General features: G+C 34.3%; 1 protein-coding gene across 4 annotated transcripts in view; it reads right to left on the bottom strand.

Moving 5' to 3' along the window:
• Window positions 1-4,240: 4,240 nt before the first annotated feature.
• LOC129249945 (fibulin-1) overlaps window positions 4,241-13,825 on the bottom strand; it is a 117,037-nt gene continuing 107,452 nt past the window's right edge. For 2 of the 4 annotated variants that reach the window (XM_054889609.1, XM_054889611.1), the window contains exons 6-10: window positions 8,212-8,349; window positions 7,433-8,087; window positions 7,122-7,352; window positions 6,700-7,057; window positions 4,241-6,602 (exon numbers count right to left, since the gene is read on the bottom strand). In XM_054889609.1, the coding sequence (XP_054745584.1) occupies window positions 6,895-7,057; window positions 7,122-7,352; window positions 7,433-8,087; window positions 8,212-8,349 (1,187 nt within the window). In that variant the 3' untranslated portion in view covers window positions 4,241-6,602; window positions 6,700-6,894. The remainder of the gene's footprint in view (window positions 6,603-6,699; window positions 7,058-7,121; window positions 7,353-7,432; window positions 8,088-8,211; window positions 8,350-13,825) is intronic. The other 2 variants (XM_054889608.1, XM_054889610.1) reach the window with 1 other exon arrangement.

Raw genomic sequence — 13,825 nt, 5'->3', positions numbered from 1 at the left:
TTACGTGGGAAGGATGCGCGAACACAACAATTGCCTGTTAAATAAATATGCGAGCGCGTTCGGTGGTAACTTCACAAGTGATTTGTTTATTTCAGAATTCAAGTTTTTATAATGTTTTAGCCTAACGGATTAAGTTCATATTTATGTAATTATAGTAAATATGTCTTGCTCTCTTACGTTTATGTAATATAGGTGTTTATACATATATAGTGCTATTTTTATGTACGAAAATTGAACAGTATTTTTAGAAAACAGTAAACTTAATTTGAAACGTTACAAGAAATTATGGAATTTAACAAATTCTAATAATAATGATTAAAATTAAATTAAATATATAAAATTAAATTAGTAATTAGAATTCTAAGCCATTTGGCGTAACAAGATCCTTCAACATGGCAAGAAAGTGAAGACTATAGTATATAGCGGGAAAACGAATTTGTCAGCATTTGTCTGTAGTTAATGGCGCTGCAGAGAGAGCATTGAAATTGATCACAGACTACAACAGATCGCTTACTTATAATAAAGAATATAAACAGTACTTACTGCAAGTTGTTGAGCACTACAGGCAATTGTATCCGTCTTACACCAAAACATCTCTCATTAAATAGACAATCTAATTCTTTAATTAAAATTTTATTAAATTAAAATAAATTATATAAATAAAGTTAAATTATATATATATTAAGTATATACATATTAAATTAAATTAAATTATAATATTATATATAAATTGGAAACAAAAAAAATTTTTGTAATATAAAAATAGTGATTTTTTAAAATTGTCCATATTTTGGGATCAAATGGGCACGGTTAAGCATCGTCGGATCGGGTTAAAAAATTACACCGTTTTTCATTACTCCTAACCTCATGTTTTAAGGCCCGAAAATTTATGGATTTCCACAAAAAAAAAGTTACGGCCAGTCTACTGTATATTCGATTTATATTATTTGTTTACCATACATTGTTCATGCTTTTTAACATAGTTCATTATTTTGTCTGGATATAAACTCATTTTAAGTAAACATAAAAACAGTCGTTAAAGTGAATTGAATTTATAGGTATGTATGTAACACTACATGAATTAAAAATGCAATTGAACTTTTGCCTAGTTGTCCCATATATGTATATACGTTTCTTAAAATTTTTCTTTTATTTATTTTAAATTTCAAAATTTCATACTATCTAAAAAATCCATATATTATTCCCTGTAATAAAACGTGATTGAAAAAATTTCGTTTTTCAATGGGACAGAACAGATACATATATACACATATTCAAATGCCTGGCAAAATGTCGTCGGCAATGAGTCAACTTGATTTCCTACAGATTCCACATGTATGTATATATATATATAAGTATGATAATATAATTGCATGTCGACGGCAAATTAGTTCAAAATGTACAAACCTTTTCCTTTTGTACAAGCATAACTAAATAGACTTCTTCTTCTTCCTTAGCATGACAGTCCTGTATGGACAAGTAGTGGCAACTATCTTTCCCCAGATTTTTCGATCCGCTGTCAATCGCCACCAGATAGACTTCTTATATTTACATATACATATATGTATATATCAATATACCAACACACTTGTACGCTTTATGCATTCTTGTCTTAAATCAGTTTCAACATAAAGAATTAGTAAAAACCTTCACAAATTTGTATGTTTACCAAAACGTACGCAATTTCGTGTGCCAATGAATAAACATAGAAATCTATAAATAAAACTGTTAAAAATTGCACTCGGACCCGTCGTTAGACTTCATTTTTGACAAATCACAATATTCATTGCCCGTGAGACTTCTCTATATCATTAACGCTCTCTGGGATATTTTAAGAAAAATACGTACAAAGAAAATATGTCTGCAAACTGAGTACTAAAACTGATCTCATTTATCATTTATGTTTTGTAACCTTTTGACGATAATTCGATGTAGTCGGCTGCACGCACCAAAAAATGCGTCGTTATCTTGCTCATGCGGCGTTATCTTGCTCATGCGTCGTTATCTTGTTCATGCCGCGTTACCTTGCTTGAACTGCAAACGAGAGCGCGGAACGAACGCCAAAGAGGCACAATCGGCCCCCGCGTTCGGCAACGTTCGACATCTGGCTCTCTCCTACTTGATTGAGCATATATATGTATGTATATGCGCATATGTATATAAATTCACAGCGGGAAAACCAGGCGATGAAGTGAAATCCTATCGCCCTATCAGTCTTCTACCAATACTGTCAAAAGTTTTTGAAAAGATCTTCCTTAAACGTTTAATGGTTTTTATCGAACGCAAACAAATAATTCCGAAACATCAGTTTGGTTTCAGGAATGAGCATTCGACAATTGAGCAAGTCCATAGACATGTCGAAAAAATACAAACAGCGCTCTACCGAAAACAAATCTGTTCAGCAGTTTTCCTGGACATATCACAAGCCTTCGACCGAGTGTGGCACCAAGGCCTACTCTTTAAAATAAAAAAGAAATTACCACTAAATGCCTATTTGCTCCTTAAATCATATCTAAACCAATGAACGTTCTACGTAAATGACGCAAATGAAATTTCCAATTTCCAACAAATTAAAGCTGGGGTCCCACAAGGCAGTATATTAGGTCCAATCCTGTACTTAATTTTTACACACGATCTGCCAACCACAAAAGGTGTACTAACTGGCACTTTTGCCGATGACACTGCTATTATGGCGACAGTAGTGGATCCCGTATAAGGCTCTTATATGCTCCAAATAAGCATAAATAAAATCTCCGGAGCTGGCGGTTGAAAGTAAACAACATAAATCTCAACACGTAACCATTACCACAAAAAGAACCACCTGCTCACAAATCAACTGAAACCGTGTTCCAATTCCGCAATGTGATAGTGCTAAATATCTAGCCATTCATTTGGATAAACGACTTACGTGGAAAACGCATATCTTTGCAAAAAGGAAAGCTCTAGGTTTAATATATTATTTCGTAATATGTACTGGCTGCTAAACCCGCAAATCCACCCTCTCAATGGACAACAAACTTATCCTCTACAAATCTGTGATAAAACCAGTCTGGACTTACGGAATCCAACTGTGGTGTACTGCGTCAAATTCAAACTTGGAAATCCTGCAGCGTTTCCAGTCCAAGACCCTACGCACCCTAGTCAACGCTCCGTGGTACGTGATAAATACCCAAATTCATCGGGACTTAGACATCCCTTCAACAAAAGAAGAAATACAAAATGTAACCAGTAAATACCGAAATCGACTTCAATCGCACCCAAATGAGTTGGCCTCTACCCTCATGTCACCATCATGTGTCTTTTTAAGGTTGAAAAGAAAAACACCAATTCAGCTCGTCCAAGAGCCATCTATAAAATATTGAATTTATTTATTAGAAAGGATAATTCACTGGAAATATTCCTTTAATACTAAAATCAAAGCCACTCTTAAATGTAACCAAATTTTTGTAAAATGTCTTCTAAGAATTGTAAGTATAGACAGAATACAAAAAAAAAAACATATTGGTATTTGCATATGCCTTCTTCCTGTGTGCATGGTAATGAACCATTTCTCTTTTGAGAATAGGACGATGATAGGAAAAGTAGGAAATGAAAGGAAGTGTTTCGGGTGTAATGTGTCTTGAAAAAGTCAAATCGATGATGGTGCCTCTTAGTAATGTTGACTTATTAACGTCTGATGCACAATCGAAATTGAACATATCTTTCATGAATTTGATAAATGTTACGTAATTTTTCACGTTTGTGTAAATGTAACTTGATCAATTCCATTGCGATTCCATTTACCTCCTTCTCTATATCCATACAAAATATCTATCATACAAATAAAATTAAAATTTCCTTTTGAAAAATGTAACTATCAGTATTTTCTTATGACGTTGTCACGTCAGTAAACCGACTTTAGAGACAACCTCTTTTTTTCAGATTTTATTACGCTTTGAAAACATTTTATTTATAATTTGAATATCCTTATACATATCTACGTTTTTGAATATACATTCATCATTTGGTTAACTTTACTTAGAATTATTTTTTAAAATTTCATCGGCAAGAAATATGAAGCATATCTATAAAACGTGAAGTAAATGTTTATATTCATATTATATTTACGTAAAACTTTGGGTTACATTCTTATTATAAATGAAATACAGGGTGGCTGATGAAAGCCGCTACAAAAAAAAAATTGAATAATTTGCAGATTGATCTTTAAAATTTATTAAAATGGATAACTGGGACACGCAAACAAGAATTTGGATAGTCCGCCGCTATCACGCACTGGGGTCCGTAGTTTTGGTACAGAGAGAGTACAGGCGGATGTTTGGCGGCGATCCCCCGAGCAGATGGACCATAATGAGACTGGTGAATAATTTTGCTGAGCAAGGAACAGTCGCAAGAAGGCCTTATCATCGAAACCCACCAGTTCGGACGGAGGAAACGATCGCTGCTGTAGCTGCAGCTATACAAAGCAATCCAAGGGTTTCAACAAGAAGCTTATCTGCTCAACTTGGTGTCAGCCGACAGTCTTTGCAAACAATAATGTACAAAGATTTAGACTTATTTCCCTACAAAATTCAAATGGTTAACAAACTGAATGCAGCAGACTTGCCGATTCGCTTGGAATTTTGCCAGAAGATCCTGCAAATGGTGGAAGAAGACCAAAACATGTTAAACTGCCTTTTCATGTCTGATGAGGCCCATTTCGATTTAAACGGCAATGTGAACAAACAAAATTGTCGAATATGGAGTACTTCTAACCCACAGATACTCCACGAGACGGAATTGCATCCTCTTCGCGTGACAGTGTGGTGTGCGGTTTCTTCACACTGTATTGTCGGGCCTTATTTTTTTGAAGAAAATGGTCACACCGTTACGGTTACTGGAGACCGTTATTTGAAAATGCTGAAAGAATTTTTTTATTCAGAACTACGCCGAAAGAGAATTCCTTTCAACTCTGTGTGGTTTCAACAAGATGGGGCAACGTCTCACATAGCCCAGACTGTTATGACAGAGTTGCGACGAAAATTTCCCAATAAACTGATTTCAAGAAACTCCGAACTTCGTTGGCCCCCCAGGTCGCCTGACCTTACTGCACCTGACTTTTTCTTGTGGGGTTTATGTAAACAAGAAGTTTATAAAACAAAGCCAACAAATTTGGATGAACTAAAACAATCCATTCGGGCAACAATTGCGGCTATTCCTGTCGCAACTCTCAAAGCAGCAATGAACAACTTTTTACTAAGATGCCGCACTTGTGTCAACGAGCATGGGGGGCATTTAAATTCAATTATTTTTAAAACTAGTTAAGCTACATTTAATAAAATTTAATGACCTTCAACTTGAAAAAAAATAAATGAATTCCATACACTAAAAAAAAAGTAATTTGAGTTTCTTAATGTAGCAAAATTCATCAGCCACCCTGTATATCTGAAATAATAAAACTGCGAGGAATACAGTGCACAGTGCATATAAATTTAAAATCCATATTAGAAACCAATTGGATTTCAAGGTTATAATACCATTCAGTATCTAACTTTTCTCCATATCAAGAACTAAGTCCCCTTTTTGTAGATAATGCTGTAGCTCTTGACAATTTCTCTAATCATATTATAACATTCTACCTTAAAGAAACACATTAGAATTCAACTCGTTTTCTCATCGTTCTCAAACCTAAATGTTTGTTGGGATATCATCAATCCATGCCAAATGTCTGATAATGAGCAGCCTTTTTTTCCAATGTACTCCGAAATTCAAGGTTTTTTCACGTAAACGTCCTCGAATCGTGTATTTGGATACATTAACACCGCTTTTTATAAGAACTTTCCGTTTATTTATGAGGGCCTTCGACTTCTGCATATATCATATTTTGCTGCAGATTCACTTAATATTCTTGTACCTTTAGGTTCTGTACATAGGAACACTGCTTCAAATAATTTTTTATGCTGGGAAAAATTCGGAACCTATAATGTCACTTATTTTCATTATTATTTTCATTAATACCGAAATTCAAGGTTTTTTTTCACGTAAACGTCCTCGAATCGTGTATTTGGATACATTAACACCGCTTTTTATAAGAACTTTCCGTTTATTTATGAGGGCCTTCGACTTCTGCATATATCATATTTTGCTGCAGATTCACGTAATATTCTTGTACCTTTAGGTTATGTACATAGGAACACTGCTTCAAATAATTTTTTATGCTGGGAAAAATTCGGAACCTATAATGTCACTTATTTTCATTAATACCGTTCAGTTTTATAGATGCATTAGTATTACACCCTTTTTGGGTGTTTGGCCAAAACCAATTGGAATCATACATTTTTTGATGATATGCTTCACCAATGAGTTATTTTTTTCATTTTTTAGTTTCGTTTATAATAGTACACACGTATTTTATTAATAGTACAAAAATTTAAGAATTAAACTATTTTTGTTAACAGCAAACAAAGGTATTTTTAAAAATGTTAAATTATATAATATTAAAATGTTAAATTACATTGAAAGAACAAAATTATAAAGAGAAAATCTGTCAAGCCACAAAAAAGCGTATAAGTCTGCAACAACTCTATTTTGAAATTGTCCGATTATTGGTGTTGGGACAAGTTGGCCTATGGAAGAAAATTACATTTACAGATTTAAAAAATATTAACAACGAGAAAGTTAGCCGGGTACTCGTCCCTCCTAAAAAACTAAAAATGAACTTACCATATTTGAAGACGATTTATTTACTTTATTTAAAAAATCCTTTGCAGTGTACATATGGCCGTTTTGGATAACACAACTTAAATTACAAAAAAAGCAAAACTTTGTACAAAATGTAACACGCAGTGCAGCAACCACTCTCAACTTTCGCGTTCGTGCTACATATTTTCTAATTACATATGCATGTATATGTTCATATTAGAAAGTGTGTTGGGACACTAAAATAAATATTTTAGCAACGCTTTTGCCTCGAGGCATGCCGTTTGTAAACACTGTCATACTGAGTTCCAGCTCGATCTCCTGTGGTCCCTGCAGCGAACGCTTTAGTTGCAGGTGCACTTCATGCTTGCCCTTTATGGTACTAAAAACAGGGGAAATCGGTGTCGCATATTTAAACACAATATATACAATGTTGGTATACTAACTCAAAATGATTGCCCAACGCCTTCTCGATGTTGGCTGCAGCTTGAATTTTTATAATTTTCAAATCAAAATCTATAGCATCATACCAAAGCGGTCCACGTAGGCTAAATATGATCCTACCTTCAGGCGGTATACTTAACTTGGAGATCAGAGTAATGAAATTATATGTATAAGCAGATGGTTTGCTATAGCATTCATCGCCTTCACATAGGTTGTTGGTCAAACGGCAGCGACTGTATGGGAAGTACATTCAAAAACGAAAATAAAAATCAGTAGATTAATCATGAATAACTAATTTATTTACTATGCTTACTTTCTCTGATCTGGATCATTAACATAACCATACTGGCAATGTATAGTAGTGCATTTGAAACTTCCATGTATATTAGTGCATATGTCGTTACGCCCCGTACAAAATTCACCTGTAGCACACTCATCTATATCACGGCAAGTGGTTTTATCCACAGACAGCAAATAACCACGTGGACATGAGCATTCATAAGAACCAGGTACATTATTACAGTAGCCCATACAAAGTGTGTAAGTTTTGTGCACTTCGCATTCGTCCACATCATTGCAAGTGCGATTGTCTGCACCCAGCTCGAATCCTTGGTTGCACGTGCAGCGGTAACCACCCCAATAATTAACACACTTCTGTTGACACAATCCCTGAATTTCTTGACACTCGTCCACATCCAGGCAAATATGTTCATTGTCTTTGCTCTTTTGAAAACCAGACTTGCATTCGCAATAATATGAACCAATTGTGTTTAGGCAGTGAGCATTTGATGGGCATACGGTCGGATGCGCTTGGTCACATTCATTTATGTCCACGCAAAGGCTCAGGTCATTTCGCATGCGAGACAGTTGATGGCCAAGTGGGCATGAGCAGATATATCCACCATTGCGATTACGACAAATTTGATTCTCGGCACAATGATGCTCTCCAGATTCGCACTCGTCAATATCTAAAGAAATATAAAGTAAAATAATTTCACTTTTTAATTCAAAGTTGCAAACTCGCCTATATCTAAGGCAATATAAATATAAAGTAAAATAAGTTCACTCTTTAATTCAAAGTTGCAAACTCACCTACGCATTGCGTACCATCCGGTGTAGATTTGTAGCCTGCTGAGCACTGTAATAAGTTTTGACAGCGATATGAACCATTTGTATTAACACAACGTTGATGCGATCTGCACGGATTCGTTAAAATACATTCATTGAGATCTATAAGGACAAAAGTGTTTCTGTAATGAGTCTGCCTAACTAGTCGCTATTTTTGCAAATTTCATTTAGTAATCCGTGCCCCCTTAAGAACGGGTATTTAGAATTTTGCGCACTCTTTTATTGCCGGTAGTACAACGCTATTTTTTGACCGTTTTAAGGGTGAGAATTGAAGTTCCCTCATGTAATACTCGTACAGGTACACCAAATAAACTCGAAGACATAACACAGCCAGATAGACTGTTAGAATTAGTTAAACAAACACTCGAGCGAGCACACAGGGGATGCAAAAATAATGTAAAAGAACTATGGTATTAGAACAATACTATTGGCCGAACATAAAACAATAATGTAAGGCAAATACGGTGGCCGCCGTAGCCGAATGGGTTGGTGCGCGACTACCATTCGGAATTCACAGAGCGAACGTCTGTTCGAATATCGGTGAAAACACCAAAATTAAGAAAAACAATTTTCTAATAGCGGTCGCCCCTCAGCAGGCAATGGCAAACCTCTGAGTGTATTTCTGCCATGAAAAAGCTCCTCATAAAAATATCTGCCGTTCGGAGTCGGCTTGAAACTGTAGGTCCCTCCATTTGTGGAACAACATCAAGGCGCACACCACAAATACGAGGAGGAGCTCGGCCAAACTCCCAAAAAGTGTGTACGCGCCAATTATATATACATATATATAAGGCAAATACGAACGAAATGCCACAAGAGAACCATTAAAAGAATCAGACGTACCAACCCAACCAGGGGAATACATACATATAGATATTTATTTTAATGAACACAAAACATGTTTAGCAGCAGTAGAAAAATTCTCAAAATACATAACTATCAGACAATCAGACTCAAAAACAGAAATGGACAAAAGAGTAGAAGAAATTCTTATCAACAAATTTCTGAACTGTAAACGATTCATGACAGATAACGAAAGCTGTCTGAATACACCAATGTTAAAACAAATGTGTATAAAATACAATATCAACAAAATACAGACACCAATATATACTTAGATCAAAGGCAAACGGTCAGGTAGGTCGTACGCACAACTCCATATCAGAATTGGCAAGAATATTACAAATAAAGAATTCAACATTAGCAACCGAGGGGTTATTTGTAGCTATAAAGGAATTGAACAACACAACCCATACCGTCACAGAAAAAAAAAACAAAGGATATACCTTTTAATCTAATAACATACAGCAGGGAAGACACAGTAAAAACATTGAAAGACGTATCGGAGAAAGCATTACAACGTCTAAACCAGGGAACTAGGCACCGAACTTTCAAACACGGAGACCAGATATTGGTGTTAAGGACTAACATCAGAAGTAAAAGCGACAGTCGTTACAAAAAGTACGTAGTGCAGGAAGATCGTGAGGATACGATTTTGACCAAAGAAGGAAAAGTTATTCACAAAGACAACGTAAAAACTGCACAGTTACAGGAGACGACAATGAATTACCTGATATTACTAGCCATGGTCATCATAATCGCAATTCAAGCAGAAGGAGTCACCAAAATAACAACCAACAACCATAACTAACACAAAATATATTCTAGAACCGACGATGGATACATATTTATTTGACGAATTCACATTTTTATTCTGCGTAACTAATTGACAAAAAATTACCACATCATACGAATTAATATTTAATAAGAACTATAAATCCTATCATTGATATTTTCAAATATCCTATCATAAATAATCATTGTAAACTATTTAAATTCACACCACTTAGAACTAAGCATGTAAAAATTTTCACCGAAGAGGAAATTGCCCTTTGCAACAATATTTACACTAGAGTGAAAATTATTTAGGCAAGGACGAGAAACTAACATTAATTCGGTACAAATCGTGACGATTTAATTTAGGGAGGGGAGAGTTAAAGAATGATTTCATTCACAAATAATAAATGAAAATAGTTAAGTAAATTGTAAGTATAATCATGCAGGGCTAAACAAATCCAAACATATGTATTTTAAGAATAACAAGAGATAAACATATGTTGAGAATAACAAAAGGTACACATATGTATTTTAAGAATAACAAAAGATAAACATATGTTAAGAATAACAAAAGATAAACATATACCTATTAAGCATAACAAAAGATAAACATGTTTTTCCTAAACACCAAATAAACAAACTAATACACAAGTCGTGTACGTAAAACAGTAAGATGAGGTATAAGTATAAATACGACTGTTAAATATGTTGGCATTCAGTCCAGTATTAACATAGTGTTAAGAACTACCCTAAAAATAGATTCATAAAAATAAATTTTTATATATTTTCCAAAGACAAGCAAGTCTTTAACTATCTTCCAAGTCTTTAACTAGATGTAAGGTTTGTCACATAACGAGTATATAAAGGGTGTTTTTTTTAGAGGTTAGGTTTTCAAGATGAAATAAAACGTATATAATTTAATGTTATGGCCAAGAATTTAGCTTTATTATAAAGATAAGGGTTTGCCATTATGTTTTAAAAATGATTTCGGGCAAGTGGCCGCCGCGGCTGGCTCGAATAAATTCCAGCCGAGAGGCCCAATTTTCGACCACTTTTTGCAGCAATTGGGGCCGTATGTCAGCAATAACGCGCCGAATATTCTCTTCCAAGACGTCAATCGTCTCGGGCTTATCTGCGTAGACAAGCGACTTCACATAGCCCCACAAGAAATAGTCCAGCGGTGTTATATCGCACGATCTTGGAGGCCACGCCACAGGTCCACGGCGCGAGATAATGCGCTCACCAAAAGTTTCCTCCAATAAATCGATTGTTGCGTTGGCTGTATGGCATGTAGCGCCGTCTTGTTGGAACCAAAGGTCGTCCACATCAACATCGTCCAATTCAGGCACGAAAAAGTCATTAATCATGGCTCTATAGCGCTCTCCATTGACTGTAACGCTACTTTATGGCCGGCTTCATTTTTAAAGAAATATGGACCAATGATTCCCTCTGCCCATAGAGCACACCAAACAGTGACTTTTCGAGGATGTAACGGCGTCTCAGCAATGGCTTGTGGATTATGTTCACTCCAAATGCGACAATTTTGCTTATTGACATACCCATTCAACCAAAAGTGAGCTTCATCGCTGAACAAAATTTTCTTCGGTGCGTCGCGCGAACCGAACCATTATTTTCGTAATAAATTTGTACGATTTGCAAACGTTGTTCATGTGTAAGTCTATTCATTATGAAATGGCAAACCAAACTGAGCATAAATCAAGTGACAGCTGTCAAAAAGACCATCTACGAAAAAAGTAGTGCCAACTTGAAAACCTAACCTCTAAAAAAAACACCCTTTACTAACCCCAAGAATTGTAGAATACAGGTTTGCCATATCGCAACGCGTCAAGACTTCAGCAGAGTAGAAAAACAAACAAAAATAAAAGGAATAATAAACGAAACAAGTTTCAAGGACTCATAACACTGTGCAAAAATAATTAAAATATGTTTAGTCCAGGTGTTCCACAATATTTTTCTGATATGATATAGAAAATAAGAAGAAATTTATTTTAACAAATATTTGCTTCAGTAATTTTTTTCATTTTATACCACTATTTAGAATATTTATCTTAATTTAAAATGTCGCTTATTATTATATTATTAAGGATTAAGTGTTAATATGATAAAATAAGGCATAAATAAATATCAACAAAATGGTTAAATAAAGAAATAAAAAACGCAGTGCTAGCAACGGAGGCTTTCAGCTGGCTGGTGAAAATTGCTGTTTTATATATGTAAGGTACGTCGTAGAAGATCGGAATGGCCAATGTCTAGGCGAGTATAGGGTGTAGTATATAGTGGAGTGTCTGGAGCGTTAAAAACGTTAAAACCTAGCATGTCTCAGGGACTAGATGAAATTAAATTATCTTTGCGAAAATGTGTTGTGAATAACATAAATAATAATCTCTACCTATTTAAAAGTTGTGCATTTGATTTTTAAATAGCAAAAATTTATGATTGCAATAACTTATGTGCTATAATGCAAATAACGTTGTAGAATTTATTGTTTTTGTAACAGAAGTGGAAGCAAATGAAAAAATAAATAGATTATGGATAAATAAATGTTAAAAAAAAAATATTATGTAAACTATTCGTTTATTTAAATAATTAGCATACAAAAAAAAAAATAAAAAATTGTTTTCTGTTATTATAGCATAAAAGTAAAATCGAATTAATTATTAAAAACAAAAAAATTATGACTATTTAAAAGAAAAAAATGAATTAACAAAAAAATTTGTCTATTGAAAAATTTACATTTTTTCAAATATCATCTTCAATTTCACTGATGTTAATCATAGGCGCTACATTTAGACAGCTGTCGTCGTTGCACTGTAGGCATGCTACACTGCAGTATAATCCACTTTTTCGGCATCCGCATGCAGCTCCACATCCTTTTTTGCAATTGCAAAATAACATTTTTAATAAATTTTCCGGAGCAGGTAATTGATTCGTAAATATTGGATGATAGGTATTATTGGAATAGTTCCATCCCCAATTTTCGATGATTAAATCATTCCCTAACCACATCTGAATTTGTAGGTACACCCGTTTAAAGTGTTCAAATGCTGCATCAGATGTGGGAGGTAACGAAGATAAAAGAACACTTGTGTCTTTGGCAGTTGCTTTGATGAAAGAATTGAACCTGAATGTATTCAAATCTGTAATTTTTGCCGAACCACCATACAGTCCCAAAATACATGTAATACCAGCTTGAAATATATTTTTGCATCTTCATGTACATTTTTAAATACTGCTGCTGAGTCATGTAGATCATTCCGCTTCTCAAAATTTTTGATAAACTTAATTTTTCCTTTATTGTAAAACGCAGAAGTAGTATCACAGCCCGTGAAAGCATGTAAAAATAGAACATGTTCTTTAGATGCTGGTAGAGATTTTTCTAAACTTTTTAATGAAAATATTTGTTGGTTAACTTTGCCTCGGGATGGTTTTAAAAAATATATTTCACGATCAGTAGGCGCCAATGACGTTAACACAACCAAGACGTCAATGTCTTCAGAAATTACAACAATATTTTGAGATTCTAAACTAATTGCTGCATAAACATTTATTTTATCTGCATCGCTTTCCGCTTGGCATGTAAAAATATTGTTATCAGCTAATTTTATACTTAACGTTTCGATTAGGCGAGATTTATGTTTTTTATTCGTTAGAAATTTATCTTGAGCGATTTTTAACGGCATATTTTCATCAAATTCAATATCTGTACTTATATTTTTTAGTGCGCGACGATTCCTTTCAGCAGATTTAATACCGTGCTTCTTATATCCATCAAATACCACGTATACGTTATTATAATTATTCCTCAAATATCTTACGTAATGTTCGCATATCATTTTGAATGCTTCATTTAATTGCCATTTGCAACGATATAACAACATGCCTCCATCAATAACATAATGAACATTTTCTAAGCTTTTCAAATTAATCTGAATTTCTGGGA

Source organism: Anastrepha obliqua, chromosome 6 (genome assembly GCF_027943255.1).
Source record: "Anastrepha obliqua isolate idAnaObli1 chromosome 6, idAnaObli1_1.0, whole genome shotgun sequence".
Taxonomy (NCBI): Eukaryota; Metazoa; Arthropoda; class Insecta; order Diptera; family Tephritidae; genus Anastrepha; species Anastrepha obliqua.
Note: the sequence above shows the minus strand (reverse complement) of the source record. Positions and strands in the feature narration are given on the sequence as shown.